The sequence below is a fragment of the Anolis carolinensis genome, unplaced genomic scaffold (assembly GCF_035594765.1).
Source record: "Anolis carolinensis isolate JA03-04 unplaced genomic scaffold, rAnoCar3.1.pri scaffold_12, whole genome shotgun sequence".
NCBI classification, from domain to species: Eukaryota; Metazoa; Chordata; class Lepidosauria; order Squamata; family Dactyloidae; genus Anolis; species Anolis carolinensis.
Genome location: NW_026943823.1, coordinates 16,104,495 through 16,121,767, shown reverse-complemented (window position 1 = coordinate 16,121,767; position 17,273 = coordinate 16,104,495). Strand labels below are relative to the sequence as shown.

Here is a 17,273-nt window from a genome sequence, read left to right as displayed (position 1 = left end):
TGTTGGATAAGTGAGACTCTACTGTACCTATCTATATATATAAAAGGATAAAGTTGCGGGCGCAGTGACTATAACAACAAAACTAAACATCCCAGAAATACGAAACTTGGCAACACAATGCAAAAGCCTTGCCTCCCGGTTACAACAACACAATCACACCACAAAACCACAATCCGGACCCACAAAACTCACAACAACACATCATGACTATAACAACACAACTAAACGCCCCAGAAATGCGAAACTTGGTGACACAACGCAAAAGCCTTCCCTCCCGGTTGGAACAACACAACCACACCACAAAACCACAATCCGGACCCATAAAACTCACAACAACGCATCGTGACTATAACAACACAACTAAACGCCCCAGAAATGCGAAACTTGGCGACACAATGCAAAAGCCTTCCCTCCCAGTTGGAACAACACAACCACACCACAAAACCACAATCCGGACCCATAAAACTCACAACAATGCATCGTGACTATAACAACACAACTAAATGCCCCAGAAATACGAAACTTGGCACACAACTAAATGCCCCAGAAATACAAAACTTGACAACACAATGCAAAAGCCTTGCCTCCTGGTTGTAACAACACAACCACACCACAAAACCACAATCCGGATACACAAAACTCACAACAAAGCGTTGTGACTATAACAACACAACTAAACGCCCCAGAAATACAAAACTTGGCACACAATTAAATGCCCCAGAAATACAAAACTTGACAACACAACGCAAAAGCCTTTCCTCCCGGTTGTAACAACACAACCACACCACAAAACTACAATCCGGACCCACAAAACTCACAACAACGCATCGTGACTATAACAACACAACTAAACGCCCCAGAAATACAAAATTTGACAAAACAACGCAAAAGCCTTGCCTCCTGGTTGTAACAAACACAATCACACCACAAAACTACAATCTAGACCCACAAAATTCACAACAACGCATCGTGACTATAACAACACAACTAAATGCCCCAGAAATACGAAACTTGGCAAAACAACGCAAAAGCCTTTACTCCCGGTTGTAACAACACAATCACACCACAAAACAAAATCCGGACCCACAAAACTCACAACAATGCATTGTGACTATAACACCACAACTAAACGGCCAAGAAATACAAAACTTGGCACATAACTAAACGCCCCATAAATACAAAACTTGACAAGACAATGCAAAAGCCTTGCCTCCTGGTTGTAACAACACAACCACACCACAAAACCACAATCCGGACCCATAAAACTCACAACAATGCATCGTGACTATAACAACACAACTAAACGCCCCAGAAATACGAAACTTGGCACACAACTAAATGCCCCAGAAATACAAAACTTGACAACACAACGCAAAAGCCTTGCCTCCCGGTTGTAACAATACAACCAAACCACAAAACCACAATCTGGACCCACAAAACTCACAACAACGCATCGTGTCTATAACAACACAACTAAATGCCCCAGAAATACAAAATTTGACAACACAATGCAAAACCCTTGCTTCCCAGTTGTAAGAACACAATCACACCACAAAACCACAATCCGGACCCAGAAAACTCACAACAACACATCGTGACTATAACAACACAACTAAACGCCCCAGAAATACGAAACTTGGCAATACAACACAAAAGCCTTCCCTCCCGGTTGTAACAACACAACCACACCACAAAACCACAATCTGGACCCAAAAAACTCACAACAACGCATTGTGACTATAACAACACAACTAAACTGGATGGCCATCTGTCTGAAAGGTTTGGGTGGGTTCTTCATCCATGACAAAAAGAAAGAAAGGGGTTGGACTGGATGCAAACTACAAATTCCAGCACCCCATGGCATGGAGTCCATGCATTTCAATTAAAGGCCTCTTCCTTCTCCCTTTCCCTGCCATCCAACCCACTGACCCAGTTCCATGGCTCCGCAGGCAGGAAAGGCTGGGACGGATAGAACGAAGGAAGGAGGGAGGGAAGGGAAGCGAAGGAATGCCAAGTACAAGAGCCTTCCCTCTCTGCCCGGAAGGCCAAGAGCAAAAGGGAGAGAAAGGCCATTGATCCAGTTATATTTACCCCCAGGGCCGGCCCAAGGAAATTTTCAAGTGTAAGCGAAACAGGATTTTGGTGCCCCCCCCCCAAAAAAACCCAATCACCGAGAAATAAAAGGTAGAAGGTAGAGGTGAATAGAATGGATAAAAGAGTTTACCTTACAACCAGAAGTTTATTAACAACATTATGTTCATATAGCAACATTACATAGAATTAACACCAATCTTGCATTTTAATAAATAAATATTTTAATAAACTTTGCAACAATTTTAATTTTTTTGTTATTTCTAGTCTACAAGTACTACACAAAGGTTTCCTGGTCATGATATCTCTTCAGAAGATTTTTCAGACTTCAGACTAGCTTCAGATCAGTTTTGTTTGGGAGAACGCAGCCCCAGGAGAATAGACACTTCCTTTCTCAGGAAGTGAACTCTTGTCCTTCAGAAGTGCCACGCCAGCGTGGACCATTGTAATGGGTGTAGCAAAGCAGGGGAAATCCAGTCATGAATCAATCAGGGCCAGCTAACACCTCCCAACAAAGTATTCCCATCATCAAAGTCTGGTAAATCCTCTGTTTTCTCACGGCCACAGACGGCAGAAGCACATACCATATCGCAAAGAACACCACTCTGAAAACGGGAATTCCAGACAGGAAACAATCAGGGTCAGCTAACACCTCCCAACAAAAAATTCACTCAGAGAGGAAACAGCCTGGCTGTAAATCTGCAAAGCCATTACATCCTTATCATTTTTCCTAATTGCAGCATTCATACTTGCCTCTAACAGACAAAAAAAAATCAGAAATATTGTATATTCACAACCTTTAAGAAATAATATCCCCTGATGGCACAGCATGTGAAAGCGCTGAGCTGCTGAAATTCTGGACTGAAAGGCCGCAGCAGATTTGAATTGGGGGACCAGAGTGAGCCCTCACTGTTAGCCCCAGCTTCTGCCAACCCAGAAGTTCAAAAACATGCAAATGTGAGTGCATCAATAGGTACTGCTCCAGCGGGAAGGTAACGCCGCTCCATGCAGTCATCCCACATGACCTTGGAGGAGTCTACGGACAAGGCTGGCTCTTTGGCTTAGAAATGGAGATGAGCACCAAACCCCAGAATCAGACATGACTGGACTTAATGTCTGGGGAAAAACATTTACCCTTTAGGGTTGTTGTATGTCTTTCGGGCTGTGTGGCCATGTTCCAGAAGTATTCTCTCCTGACGTTTCGCCCACATCTATGGCAGGCATCCTCAGAGGTTGTGAGGTATACCTCACAACCTCTGAGGATGCCTGCCATAGATGTGGGCGAAACGTCAGGAGAGAATACTTCTGGAACATGGCCACACAGCCCGAAAGACATACAACAACCCTGTGATCCCGGCCATGAAAGCCTTCGACAACATGTTTACCCTTTACCTTAACTACCACAAGTTCCTCAATACTTTATTTCCCTTACCACCATACTTCGCCACAACAAAGCGTGGTCGGGCACAACTAGTATATATAATATATAATTATTAAAACTATAAATCCCAGCAACTACAACTCCCTACTCAATTAATTAATTAACAAAACATTCAGTCACCAACTACAACTCCCAAAACAAGGGATTAAACATTAAACATGTAGAGTAGAGTTTCACTTATCCAACATAAGTAGGCCGGCAGAACGTTGGATAAGCAAATATGTTGGATAATAAGGAGAGATTAAGAAAAAGCCTATTGAACATCAAAATAGGTTATGATTTTACAAATTAAGCACCAAAACATCATGTTGGACAACAAATTTGACAGAAAAAGTAGTTCCATGCATAGTAATGCTATGTAGTAATCACAGTGGAGTCTCACTTATCCAACACTCGCTTATCCAATGTTCTGGATTATCCAACGCATTTTTGTAGTCAATGTTTTCAATATATCGTGAGAGGGCCAGCTAACACCTCCCAACAAAGTATTCCCATCATCAAAGTCTGGTAAATGCTCTGTTTTCTCACGGCCACAGACGGCAGAAGCACATAACATATCGCATAGAACACCACTCTGAAAACAGGGGAATTCCAGACAGGAAACAATCAGGGCCAGCTAACACCTCCCAACAAAAAATTCACTCAGGGAGGAAACAGCCAGGCTTTAAAGCTGCAAGGTCTTTACATCCTTATCATTTTTCCTAATTGCAGCATTCATACTTGCCTCTAACAGACAAAAAAAAAACCAATCAGAAATATTGTATATTCACAACCTTTAGGAAATAATATCCCCTGATGGCACAGCGTGTGAAAGCGCTGAGCTGCTGAAATTCTGGACTGAAAGGCCGCAGCAGATTTGAATTGGGGGACCAGAGTGAGCCCTCACTGTTAGCCCCAGCTTCTGCCAACCCAGAAGTTCAAAAACATGCAAATGTGAGTGCATCAATAGGTACTGCTCCAGCGGGAAGGTAACGCCGCTCCATGCAGTCATCCCACATGACCTTGGAGGAGTCTACGGACAAGGCTGGCTCTTTGGCTTAGAAATGGAGATGAGCACCAAACCCCAGAATCAGACATGACTGGACTTAATGTCAGGAGGAAAACATTTACCCTTTAGGGTTGTTGTATGTCTTTCGGGCTGCGTGGCCATGTTCCAGAAGTATTCTCTCCTGACGTTTCGCCCACATCTATGGCAGGCATCCTCTGAGGTTGTGAGGTCTGTTGGAAACTAAGCAAGAGAGGTTTATATATCAGTGGAAGGTCCAGGGTGGGAGAAAGAATTCTTGTCTGTTGGAGGCAAGTGTGAATGTTGCAATTAATCACCTTGATTAGAGTGAAAAGCCTTGCAGCTTCAAGGTCTGGCTGATTCCTACCTGTGGGAATCCTTTGTTGGGAGGTGTTACCTGGTTGTTTCATGTCTGGAATTCCCTTTTTCAGAGTGTGTTTCTTTATTTACTGTCCTGATTTTAGAGTTTTAAAATGATGTTTGCCAGATTTTGTTCATTTTCATGGTTTCCTCCTTTCTGTTGATATTGTCCACTTGCCTCCTCCTTGCCCAATTCTCCCTTCCTGGACGCGGCCGCAGGTCGCCAGGGCGAGCTGCGGCCGCGTCCAGGAAGTAAAGGAGGATTGGGCGATCTCTGCTGTGTGCGTGCACACAGCAGGGATCGCCCAATTCTCCCTTCCTAGACGCGGCCGCAGGTCGCCAGGGCGAGCTGCGGCCGCGTCCAGGAACTAAGGGAGAATTGGGCAATCTCTGCTGTGGCACTATGGGCTGCTGTCGACACCTCGACAGCGCCCCTAGCGGCCAGCGCCCGAGGCCGCCGCGTCAGCAGCCTCATATGTCCAACCGGCCCTGTTTACCCCCTTTCTGACCAGTGTGTTCTTATCAGCGAGCTCAGGATTGGAGCAGAGAAAGGGAACAGCATAGGAATAAAGGAAACAAGGAGAGCACCCACTCTATCTATCTAATAATAAACACCTACACAGGCAAGAATCAGCCATGCACTGAGTCTACAAGGCCATTCAGTGCTCATCCACCTCCCCAATCCCTACATTCACACTTGGCCTCCAAAAAAACAATTACAATAATAACAATGACAACAACAACAATAAGAATCAACACCATCACAGGCAAGAAGCAGCCAGGCACTGAGGCTGAGAGGCCAGTCAGTGCTACACTGGGCTTCCAAAAAACAATACAGTAGCATCTAACTTATCCAGCCTTCATGACTTCTACAACAACAATAATAATAAACACCTACACAGGCAAAACAAAAAAAAGACTATTGTACCACAATAAGATGTAAACCGCACTCAGCAGAATCAGACGTCACGATTAACAACAAACCAAAGACAACAGGGATCTCAAGCAATTATCAATCAACACAAAAATTAAAGAAGGTAACAGACTTCAAATACTACTACTAATGTGAGTATAAAGAAGGGTGGAGGTCACAGCATAAATACAACCTAATGTAGACTGACCAACACCACCAGACTAAGCCACAGCATCGCGTGGCCGGGCACAGCTAGTATATTATATATCTATACTAGCTGTGCCCGGCCATGCGTTGCTGTGGCTTTTTGGATTTGTTTGTTCACCAGGTGGAATAGCAGTGAGTAGCCCTGCAGCCGCAAAGCCTGGCCATAAGAGTATCCTAGTTTGGTGAGCTGGAATACACCAAATTAGGTTATGATTTTACAAATTACGCACCAAAACATCATGTTATACAACAAATTTGACAGAAAAAGTAGTTCAATATTCAGTAATGCTATGTAGTAATTACTGTATTTAAGAATTTAGCACAAAAATATCACAATGTATTGAAAACATTGACTACAAAAATGCGTTAGATAATCCAGAACGTTGGATAAGTGAGTGTTGGATAACTGAGACTCTGCTGTATATAGATAGATAGGACTTATATTCTCCCTGTCTCTCAAAGTCAGATCTGTTCACTTGTGTGTCTCTAAGGCATGTGCAGAGTGCATATATACTCCATGGAGTAACCACAGGTGGTCAAGAACTACATGGGAGGCTAAGATGGGATTCATTGGCAACTGTCTATATCTTTTCCTGACCCTTTCCTCCGTTTCGCAGTGCGACTGTTTATGGTCCTTCTTCGTCTTCTCAGTCTGCCTTTTCACCTTGGCCTGGCTGTGGCTCGCCCTTGTCACCCTCAACGATTTCCAGAACCTCAACGAGTGAGTAGAAGCCAAAGGTTTACCCAAATCGGCCCAAAAAGACTCAGGTTGATAACATTATGTAACATGATTTTTGTTCCTGGGTTATAAATGTCATTGCCTAATTGGTTCTATCATAAAAACATGGGAAAGGTTTATTCAACTGCAAAAACTTTTTTTTTTTGGGACATCCTGTTTTTGCACATTTTTGCTATAGTCTTTCAATCGAGTCTCAATCAATTCAATCTAGTTTGTGGCAGCCATAAAAACAAAGTTTCAGGAGATGAACAACTACTGTATATACTCGAGTATAAGCCAACCCAAATATAAGCCGAGGCACCTGTGGAGATGTGGAGTAGAGGAGGAATCTTTTTATTAATTATATTATTATTTATTTAACTATATCCGCTGCCATCAATATAAATATGTTTTATTTAACCGTGGCCACTAGGCTTGATCGATCCATGAAAAATTTGATTCTAAACTCGTTTCAAAACTAGAGGGGGCATTTTTTCGTTTTTGTTGCTAATAACGAATTTGGCCCCCAAAATTTTTCGAAATTAACGAAAATTCGTTATTTTCGAAATTAATTCGGTGGCCCAAAAACAGCCCGAAGGGGGGGGGGACTTAGGGGGCTCTCCCGCCCTCATTTTTTGAGTGATCTTCTTCAAACTTGGTACAGTGGTAGAACACATTTAACACTGATAGAACGTTTCCCTTATCCTCTGATTTTTGGCAAATTTTCATAGCTTTTATAATAAACCATTTTTTAATAATTGCAGAAATCTGTTCCTGGTTTGAAAGTCTTATTTCCTGTTAAATTGGGTTGTCTTTACTGTGAAAGTCATTGCTCTACTTCAGAAACTTTGTTTTTGTGGCTGAAACTTTGTTAAATTGGTGTAGTCCCCGGCTGAGACACAAGCAGCCCCGCTTGTGTTTGAGAGCGGTGAAGGGACAAAGGCACCCCCCCCTTCTTTCCCCAAAAGGAGTTGTATTTTGTACAGGGAAGTATGGGATATGCAACTCTTTCCCAAACTTGGCTTAGGATTATCAGGAAGCGTCCCCGGCTGAGACACAAGCAGCCCCGCTTGTGTTTGAGAGCGGTGAAGGGACAAAGGCACCCTCTCTTCTTTCCCCAAAAGGAGTTGTATTTTGTACAGGGAAGTATGGGATATGCAACTCTTTCCCAAACTTGGCTTAGGATTATCAGAAAGCGTCCCCGGCTGAGACACAAGCAGCCCCGCTTGTGTTTGAGAGCGGTGAAGGGACAAAGGCACCCCCTCTTCTTTCCCCAAAAGGAGTTGTATTTTGTACAGGGAAGTATGGGATATGCAACTCTTTCCCAAACTTGGCTTAGGATTATCAGGAAGCGTCCCTGGCTCGGATCCCTTGTTTCCAAAAACACTTTTGCGTGGAAAAAAGAAAGGAGAAAGCCCACCCCGCCCGCAAGAAGAAAAATGGCGCAGTAGAAAAATTGCTGCGCCAGGAAAAAAACACCCACAGGACAGCCCTTTGCAAAAACAAAAGAAAAAGAAAGACCCAACTAACACACACCACCCAAACTCAGCCAGCCACCCCACCTTTTCTCCCGGTCTTTACACAGCCATGCTGTGACGCAGCAATCTTTCCTGCCTGCCAGTGCCTGCACCAAAATCTCCCTTCCACCCTCTCCAAAATTCCCAGTGCGACTGAGCCACGAGGCGTGTGCACGCTCAGGACGTCCTACCAGCCCCTCCCCCTGGTTAAACGTGCTCTCTGATTGGCTACAAGGTGCAAACAACACGCTAGATTGCCCCAGTGGACTTAAACAAGTTTGGATGATTTGCCAAAGCATTTTTTAAAAACGAAAAAATAGGCGCCATAATGGAAAACGGCCAATCGCGGTTCGAAACCGCGATATCCAGGCGTGTGGACAACCAAAGTTCGATATTGCTTCAAAACAAACGAAAATAACGAATCAATAACGGTAAACGGGGAAAACGAATTATTTGAGCAAGCCTAGTGGCCACCAATTGTGGAGAACTCAGGCAGAGGGGAATTTATCTTCTTTATTCTTCTTATTTACTTTAGATGGTATCGTAACTTAGTTTTGAATATATGTGACAGAGACTTGGATATGGAAGAACAAAAAATAAGTTTATTTCAGGCACAGAGCTTGGTGGTTACAATATTACTTCTTAGAGTTAAACTTTCTTAATCAGTTGCAAATATAACTTATGATGAATACTCTTTCAAATACGTTCTCCTTTCCTTTCCCAACCAAAACTACTAACTGATCACTTTGGATCTAACTGGGATTACTTCCCCTTACTACTCAGACTCTACCAATAAACCTAAACAAGTTCCTTTACTTGCTTAATTCAACACCACTAGAGATCTGAGTTTCCCTGGTATCCCTAACCTGGAACCAGTATCTTCCCTGTGACTAAAAATCACAGACTAAACTGTTTTTAAAACATTCCCTCTTTTTCCTCCAAACGGCGGTTGGCTCCGCCCTCGTTGCTATGGCAACCTGCCTCAGAATGCTGAGCTGGTTACCATCCCCCACACACTGGTAACTAATACTTACCCTTTTAAACATAGTTAAACATGACTTTTAAAATGAAATTAAACAAACATGACATCTATAAATCAAAATAAAAACACTGGAAAAACATTGACTCCAGTATAAGCTGAGAGTGGTAAATTTCAGAAATAAAAACAGATACCGATAAAATTACATTAATTGAGGCATCAGTAGGTTAAATATGTTGAATATTTACATAAAGCTCTAATTTAAGATACGACTGTCCAACTCTGATCAAATCATTATTCTCATCTTCTTCAATCTAAATGTGCTTATGTATCCTTTTAATAATAATAGGGTAAAATAATACATGTAATAATAATAATAATAATAATAATAATAATAATAATAATAATAATTACAGGAAAATAATACAAGTAATAATAGAGTAAAATAATAAATGCAATAATAATAATAAGATCAGAGTGAAATAATAAATGTATTAATAATAATAATAAAAAGAGAGTAAAATAAATGTAATAGTAGCAACAATAATAGAGAAAAATAATAAATGTAATAATACCAATAATAATAGAGGAAAATAATAAATGCAATAATAATAATAAGATCAGAGTGAAATAATAAATGTATTATTATTATTATTATTATTAATAATAATAATAATAGAGTAAAATAAATGTAATAGTAGCAACAATAATAGAGAAAAATAATAAATGTAATAATACCAATAATAATAGAGAAAAATAATAAATGTACCATATATTCTCGAGTATAAGCTGATCCAAATATAAGCCAACCAGGACCTTCACCTGAGTATAAGCTGAGGGGGGCTTTTTCAGTCTTAAAAAAGGGGCTGAAAAACTAGGCTTATACTCGAGTATATACAGTACTTTCAAAGTAAGCACCACACAATTAAACAGGAAATAACACAAACCAGGAACAGAACATTTTTCAAAATTTGTTACATAGTGCAATGGAGACAACTTGGGGACTAGGACAGAACCTTCCTAACATTTCATGTTCGGGACAGCCTTTTGAGACATACATCCTTTCACAACATGACAATTCTGTTTTACTTGCAAAATGTATAACTTTTATAAGGAGTTGGTTATTACTATATATACCACTATAGCAGGGGATTCCTGCAACTTGGGGGTGAGCTAGATGACCTCTGGGATTCTTTCCAGGCCTATGACGTCCACCATAATGTCTTCCCATTTCTTCTTTCTATCTGACAGGTTCCTTTTCCGCAAGACCGAATGGTGGCTGGACTGGTCCGTGGTGATGATCGCCGGAACGGCGACGTTGGTGACCTACTCATCTCTGCTTCTGGTATGATCTAGTCTCTTCTTCTGGGAATGGACCCCCCACAGTACCTTTATTGGAAAGCCCAGCTTTGGGATCGCAAACTCCCAGACCCCTTTGGATTTTGGGGGCTCTTCTCTCTGCTTTCCTTGCAACACACATCTCATAACTCCGGAGTCCCCAAACGTTTTAAGCCAAGGGCTACTTCAAGGTCCTTCAGACTGTTGGCGGAGTGGGCGGACTATCATAGATTGTTGTTTTTGTTGTTGTTGTTGTTGTGTACCTTCAAGAGTCAACCCTCAGGCAACCCTTCAGAGGCATCTATATATATAAAAGGGTAATGGAATCACGGCACCGGACAAAACAACTAAACTAAACCCCCCACAACCTCGAAAATTGACAGCACAACCTCTCATCCACGCCTCTATGTTCATACAACAAAAAGAAAAGAAAAATTAAGTCCTAGCCACAGCAACGCGTGGCCGGGCACAGCTAGTGTTTTCTAGATTCTTTCCCTATCTTTTTCCTACCTACCTTTCTTTCTCCCTTTCTTACTTTTCTTCCTTCCTCACTGTTTCCTTGCTACCTTCCTTCCTTCCATTTCTCCCTCCTTCTTCCTTCCTTCTGTTTTTCCCTTCTTTCCTTTTGTCTTTTTCTACCCCCTTTCCTCTCTTTTTCCTTCCTCCCTTCCTTTTCTCCTTCCTTACATTCCCTCTTTCCTTTTTCCCTCGCGTTTCTCCTTCCTTCCCCCTTTCCTCCCTCCCTCTTCCTTCCTTCATTCCTTCCTTCCTTCCTTCCTTCCTTCCTTCCTTCCTTCCTTCCTTCCTTCCTTCCTTCCTTCCCTCCCTCCCTCCCTCCCTCCCTCCCTCCCTCTTTCCTCCTTCCCTTCCTTTTCCCCTTCCTTCCTTCCTTCCTTCCTTCCTTCCTTCCTTCCTTCCTTCCTTCCTTCCTTCTTTCCTCCGTCCCTTCCTCCTTCCATTTTCCCCTTCCTTCCTTCCTTCCTTCCTTCCTTCCTTCCTTCCTTCCTTCCTTCCTTCCTTCCCTCCCTCCCTCCCTCCCTCCCTCCCTCTTTCCTCCTTCCCTTCCTTTTCCCCTTCCTTCCTTCCTTCCTTCCTTCCTTCCTTCCTTCCTTCCTTCCTTCCTTCCTTCTTTCCTCCGTCCCTTCCTCCTTCCATTTTCCCCTTCCTTCCTTCCTTCCTTCCTTCCTTCCTTCCTTCCTTCCTTCCTTCCTTCCTTCCCTCCCTCCCTCCCTCCCTCCCTCCCTCCCTCTTTCCTCCTTCCCTTCCTTTTCCCCTTCCTTCCTTCCTTCCTTCCTTCCTTCCTTCCTTCCTTCCTTCCTTCCTTCCTTCTTTCCTCCGTCCCTTCCTCCTTCCATTTTCCCCTTCCTTCCTTCCTTCCTTCCTTCCTTCCTTCCTTCCTTCCTTCCTTCCTTCCTTCCCACTTCCCTCCCTCCCTTTGTTCTCTCCTTCCTTCCTTCCTTCCTTCCTTCCTTCCTTCCTTCCTTCCTTCCTTCTTTCCTCCCTCCCTCCCTCCCTCCCTCCCTCCCTTTTCTCCTTCCTTACATTCCCTTTCCTTTTCCCCTCGTGTTTCTCCTTACTTCCTCTTTTCCTCCCTCCGTCCTCTTTCCCCCGGCCTTCCTTCCTTCCTTCCTTCTTTCCTTCCCACTTCCTTCCCTCCCTTTATTCTCGCCTTCCTTCCTTCCTTCCTTCCTTCCTTCCTTCCTTCCTTCCTTCCTTCCTTCCCTCCCTCCCTCCCTCCCTCCCTCCCTCCCTCCCTCTTTCCTCCTTCCCTTCCTTTTCCCCTTCCTTCCTTCCTTCCTTCCTTCCTTCCTTCCTTCCTTCCTTCTTTCCTTCCCACTTCCTTCCCTCCCTTTGTTCTCTCCTTCCTTCCTTCCTTCCTTCCTTCCTTCCTTCCTTCCTTCTTTCCTCCGTCCCTTCCTCCTTCCATTTTCCCCTTCCTTCCTTCCTTCCTTCCTTCCTTCCTTCCTTCCTTCCTTCCTTCCTTCCTTCCTTCCTTCCCACTTCCCTCCCTCCCTTCGTTCTCTCCTTCCTTCCTTCCTTCTTTCCTCCCTCCCTCCCTCCCTTTTCTCCTTCCTTACATTCCCTTTCCTTTTCCCCTCATGTTTCTCCTTACTTCCTCTTTTCCTCCCTCCCTCCTCTTTTCTCCTTCCTTCCTTCCTTCCTTCCTTCCTTCCTTCCTTCCTTCCTTCCTTCCTTCCTTCATTCTTTCCTTCCCACTTCCCTCCCTTGTTCTCTCCTTCCTTCCTTTCTTCCCTCCTTCTTTCCTTCCTCCCTCCCTCCCTTTTCCCATTCCTTCCTTCCTTCTTTAAATAAATAATAATTAATAAATCTTTACTTGAACCCCACCACCATCTCCCTGAGGCGACTTAGGGCGGCTCACAGAAGCACTCCCAAGTGCAGCACATGAACAACAATACATAAATATAAACACAATGACATAAGTATAAAAACAGCGCACATACAATCCCAACTAATAACATTGCAAAAATTGTAAAAAAAATTATAAATTTCCTAAAATGCAATAGAAGCTGCGTGTAAAGCTGGCTATCTACAGTAATAAATCAAACTGCGAAGTGGCATAAACGGTGGATCATCGAACTGACCATAGATTAGGTAAAGGTAAAATCGTGACCGACTCTGGGGGTTGGTGCTCATCTCCATTTCTAAGCCGAAGAGCCGGCGTTGTCCGTAGACATCTCCAAGGTCATGTGGCCGGCATGACTGCATGGAGCGCCCTTCCCGCCGGAGCAGTACCTATTGATCTACTCACATTTGCATGTTTTTGAACTGCTAGGTTGGCAGGAGCTGGGGCTAACAGTGGGCGCTCATTCCGCTCCCGGGATTTGAACCTGGGACCTTTTGGTCCGCAAGTTCAGCACCTCAGTGGTTTAACACACTTCGCCACCAGGGTCAAACGCCTGTCTGAAGAGCCATGTTTTTGAACTTGCCTAAAAGACTTGAAGGGCGGAGGCTTATCTAATTTCTTTAGAGAGGGCATTCTAGAGCCAGAAACGCCCTCTCTCTTTCATCCCTCCCTTTTCCCTTTCCTTCCTTCCTTTTTTCCCTCTTTCCTCCCTCTCTGCTTCCCTTTTTTCTGTGAACAAATGACAGGAGCCAGGATAAAAGACCTTGTTGAGCTGGATGTGGCCTGCGGGCTTTGGTTTAATGACCCTTGTCCTAACTAGTTTCTGTGCCATTGCTCAGGAATCCTATAACTTGCTCACTTATTTACTGGATTTATTTCTACCTCTCCACGAGGGAGCCAAGAGTGCCGGCCAATGCCCTTTTAAATTGTTACTGGACAATCTATTTAATGGGATAAACTTCTTTCTTAATATTATTATAACTTTAATTAGTCTTCTTGCAAGCTGCCTTGAGCCCTGTTTTCTGAGCAGAAGGCAAGTTTGGAGGCAATATAAATCAAGTTTGGAGCTAATGCCGCTGACTCGGCAAAAGAGGGACGTTCCTCCAGGAAAACCAGAAATTAAATCCAGCTCATAAAAATGCCAGTGGTTGTTTCTGTTTTTAAGAGCATTGGCGTCTTCCTTCCGTCCTCAAGGCAGATAAAGAGACTTTGTTTGCCAAGTTATTGGCTAGCATTTCTATGCCTCAAGCCACAGAGAAAGGCAGGTAATAAATTTATTATTATTTTATGACACAGCAAACAAGATAGATATGCTGGATTTCGTTTCACAAAATCACAAGTCGAACACTTCCCAAGTGTCTAGGACTATGTGATGTATTTTTGGATGATGCGTGCAGATCCCAGTAGGGTGGCCTTTTGCAGTTGGCAGATCGTAATTTTGTCAATGTCTATTGTTTCCAAATGCCGGCTGAGATCTTTTGGCACAGCACCCAGTGTGCCCATCACCACCGGGACCACCTGCACTGGTTTCTGCCAGAGTCTTTGAAGTTCAATCTTGAGGTCCTGATAGCGGCTGAGTTTTTCTTGTTGTTTTTCGTCAATGCGACTGTCACCTGGGATGGCAACGTCAATGATCCAAACCTTTTTCTTTTCCACAACTGTGATATCTGGTGTGTTGTGTTCCAGAACTTTGTCAGTCTGGATTTGGAAGTCCCACAGTATCTTTGCGTGCTCATTTTCCAATACTTTTGCAGGTTTGTGATCCCACCAGTTCTTTGCTGCTGGGAGGTGGTACTTGAGGCATAAGTTCCAATGAATCATTTGGGCCACATAGTTGTGCCTCTGTTTGTAGTCCGTCTGTGCGATTTTCTTACAGCAGCTGAGGAGATGATCAATGGTTTCTTCGGTTTCCTTGCACAGTCTGCATTTTGGGTCATCAGCTGATTTTTCGATCTTGGCCTGAATTGCCTTTGTCCTGATGGCTTGCTCCTGGGCTGCAAGGATCAGGCCTTCTGTCTCCTTCTTCAGGGTCCCATTCGTGAGCCAGAGCCAGGTCTTCTCCTTATCAACATTTCCTTCAATTTTGTCAAGGAACTTTCCATGCAATGTTTTGTTGTGCCAGCTGTCAGCTCTAGTTTGTAGTGTGGTTTTCTTGTACTAGTTTTTTGTCTGCTGTGCTTTGAGGAGTGTCTGATTTTTGACCTCAATCAAAGCAGGTTCTTCACTTTGCTTTACATATTCTGCCAGGGCATGTTCTTCTTCTTTGACTGCTTGTTTTACTTGTAAGAGTCCTCTGCCCCCTGATCTTCTAGGCAGATATAGCCGGTCAACATCACTGCGAGGGTGCAGTGAATGATGGATGGTCATCAGTTTTCTTGTTTTTCTGTCCAAATTGTCCAGTTCCGCCTGTGTCCAGTTTATAATGCCAGCAGTATATCTTATGACAGGTATGGCACAGTTGCTTATGGTCCTGATGGTGTTGCCTTCATTGAACTTGCTTTTGAGAATTTTCTGACCCTTTGTGTGTATTCTTTGCTGACCACAGTTTTCACATGTTCATGCTTGATGTTGTCCAGCTGTAATATGCCCAGATATTTATAGGCCTCTGGCTGGTGACACTTTATTGTTTGGCCATTAGGCATATTTATGCCCTCACTTTCAATGATTTTTCCAATCTTCAATGACACTGTTGAATTTATTATTATTATTATTATTATTATTATTATTATTATTATTATTATGACACAGCAAACAAGATAGATATGCTGGATTTCATATCACAAAATCACAAGTCGAACACTTCCCAAGTGTCTAGGACTGTGTGATGTATTTTCGCAGATCCCAGCAGGATGGCCTTTTGCAGTTGGCAGATCATAATTTTTTATTATTATTATTATTATTATTATTATTATTATTATTAACAATAACATCAACAGAAATTACAATAATCTTTTTATTATTATTATAGGGCTGGTTAGTTATTAATGCAAATAAAAAAATACATTATCAGAAATCATTCTAATATTGCTCTTGGATTTTAATATATATGCCTAATGCAGTATTTGGTACTACCGTCATCTATTGGAGACTCTTTTTGCTTTTATTTGCAATCAAGGCAATTCTTATGCATGGTAGCCTTTTGAAGGGGAGATCTATTTGTTGTCAAAGGCTTTCATGCCCGGAATCACTTGGTTGCTGTGAGTTTTCCGGGTTGTATGGCCATGTTTCAGAAGCATTCTCTCCTGACGTTTCACCCACATCTAGGGCGGGCATCCTCAGAGGTTGTGAGGTCTGTTGGAAACTAGGCAAGTGAGTGTAAGCTGACCCAAATATAAGCCAACCAGGACCCTCACCCGAGTATAAGCTGAGGGGGGCTTTTTTGGTCCTAAAAAAGGGCTGAAAAACTAGGCTTATACTCAAGTATATACTGTAGTTAAAAGCAACCTGAATTGTAACTGTAAGTTGTTGGTGAATCCGATCTGTATGTCTGTATGTCTAAATGTAAAAGTCCTGATATACTTCTCGCACTGAAATTGCAATAAAAAGAACCCGTGCTTTAAAAGTTATTGACAAGTTATTCTTAACACTGGGACCACCTTGACCGGCTTGTGCCAGTTATATATCTGTGGAAGGTCCAGGTTGGGAGAAAGAACTCAGGCAAAACGTTAGGAGATAATGCTTCTGGAATATGACCATACAGCCCAGAAGATTCACAGCAACCCAGATCTCTATCTGTTTCTAATAGGGCCTTCCTGTTATTCAACTGCCTTCCTCTTTATCGAGCAAAATTACCCATATTGACTCGAGCCTCATGCGCCATTGAGTCTAATGTGTGCCGCAATTTTCAAAGCCCTGAAACAAAACAAAAACAAGTATTCGCTTCCGAATGTAATGTAGGGGGTTGTGGTAATTGTCATTCCGACGTGGACTCCTCCTAATCAATAAAACCCTTGTGGCCAAAGCTGTTCAACCGCTAATCCTTCCCTTTCTAACCCTACTCTCTTTTAACCGCAGCTTCTTGCCATCTGCCTCCAGCTCTGCCACCAACCTTTGAAGCTCCACTGGATCCATAAGGTAAACTTCCCTTGGATCTGAACTGCAAGCAAAAAGATGCCACCTAAACATTAGGAATTATAGTTCTTGGAGAGTAGGGGATTTCCCTTCCTTAGAGCTCTTTGGATGGCCATTGCGGAGAAGAGATGTTGGATGTTTATTTAATTGTTATATTATAACCGCTGCCACCAGTGTAAAGAGGTTTATAATGCGGCCACCAGATGTAAAGGGGATTATCCACGCTTGCCACCACTATGGGAAGATATAGCCACTAGCTACTTAGAG

At 43.0% G+C, this 17,273-nt stretch overlaps 1 protein-coding gene across 3 annotated transcripts in view; it reads left to right on the top strand.

Moving 5' to 3' along the window:
- Positions 1 to 17,273, top strand: part of gdpd2 (glycerophosphodiester phosphodiesterase domain containing 2) — a 48,129-nt gene that overhangs the window by 10,357 nt on the left and 20,499 nt on the right. For all 3 annotated transcript variants that reach the window (XM_062963796.1, XM_062963797.1, XM_062963795.1), the window contains 3 exons: positions 6,636 to 6,739; positions 10,484 to 10,577; positions 16,950 to 17,009. In XM_062963796.1, coding sequence (XP_062819866.1) covers positions 6,636 to 6,739; positions 10,484 to 10,577; positions 16,950 to 17,009 — 258 coding nt within the window. The remainder of the gene's footprint in view (positions 1 to 6,635; positions 6,740 to 10,483; positions 10,578 to 16,949; positions 17,010 to 17,273) is intronic.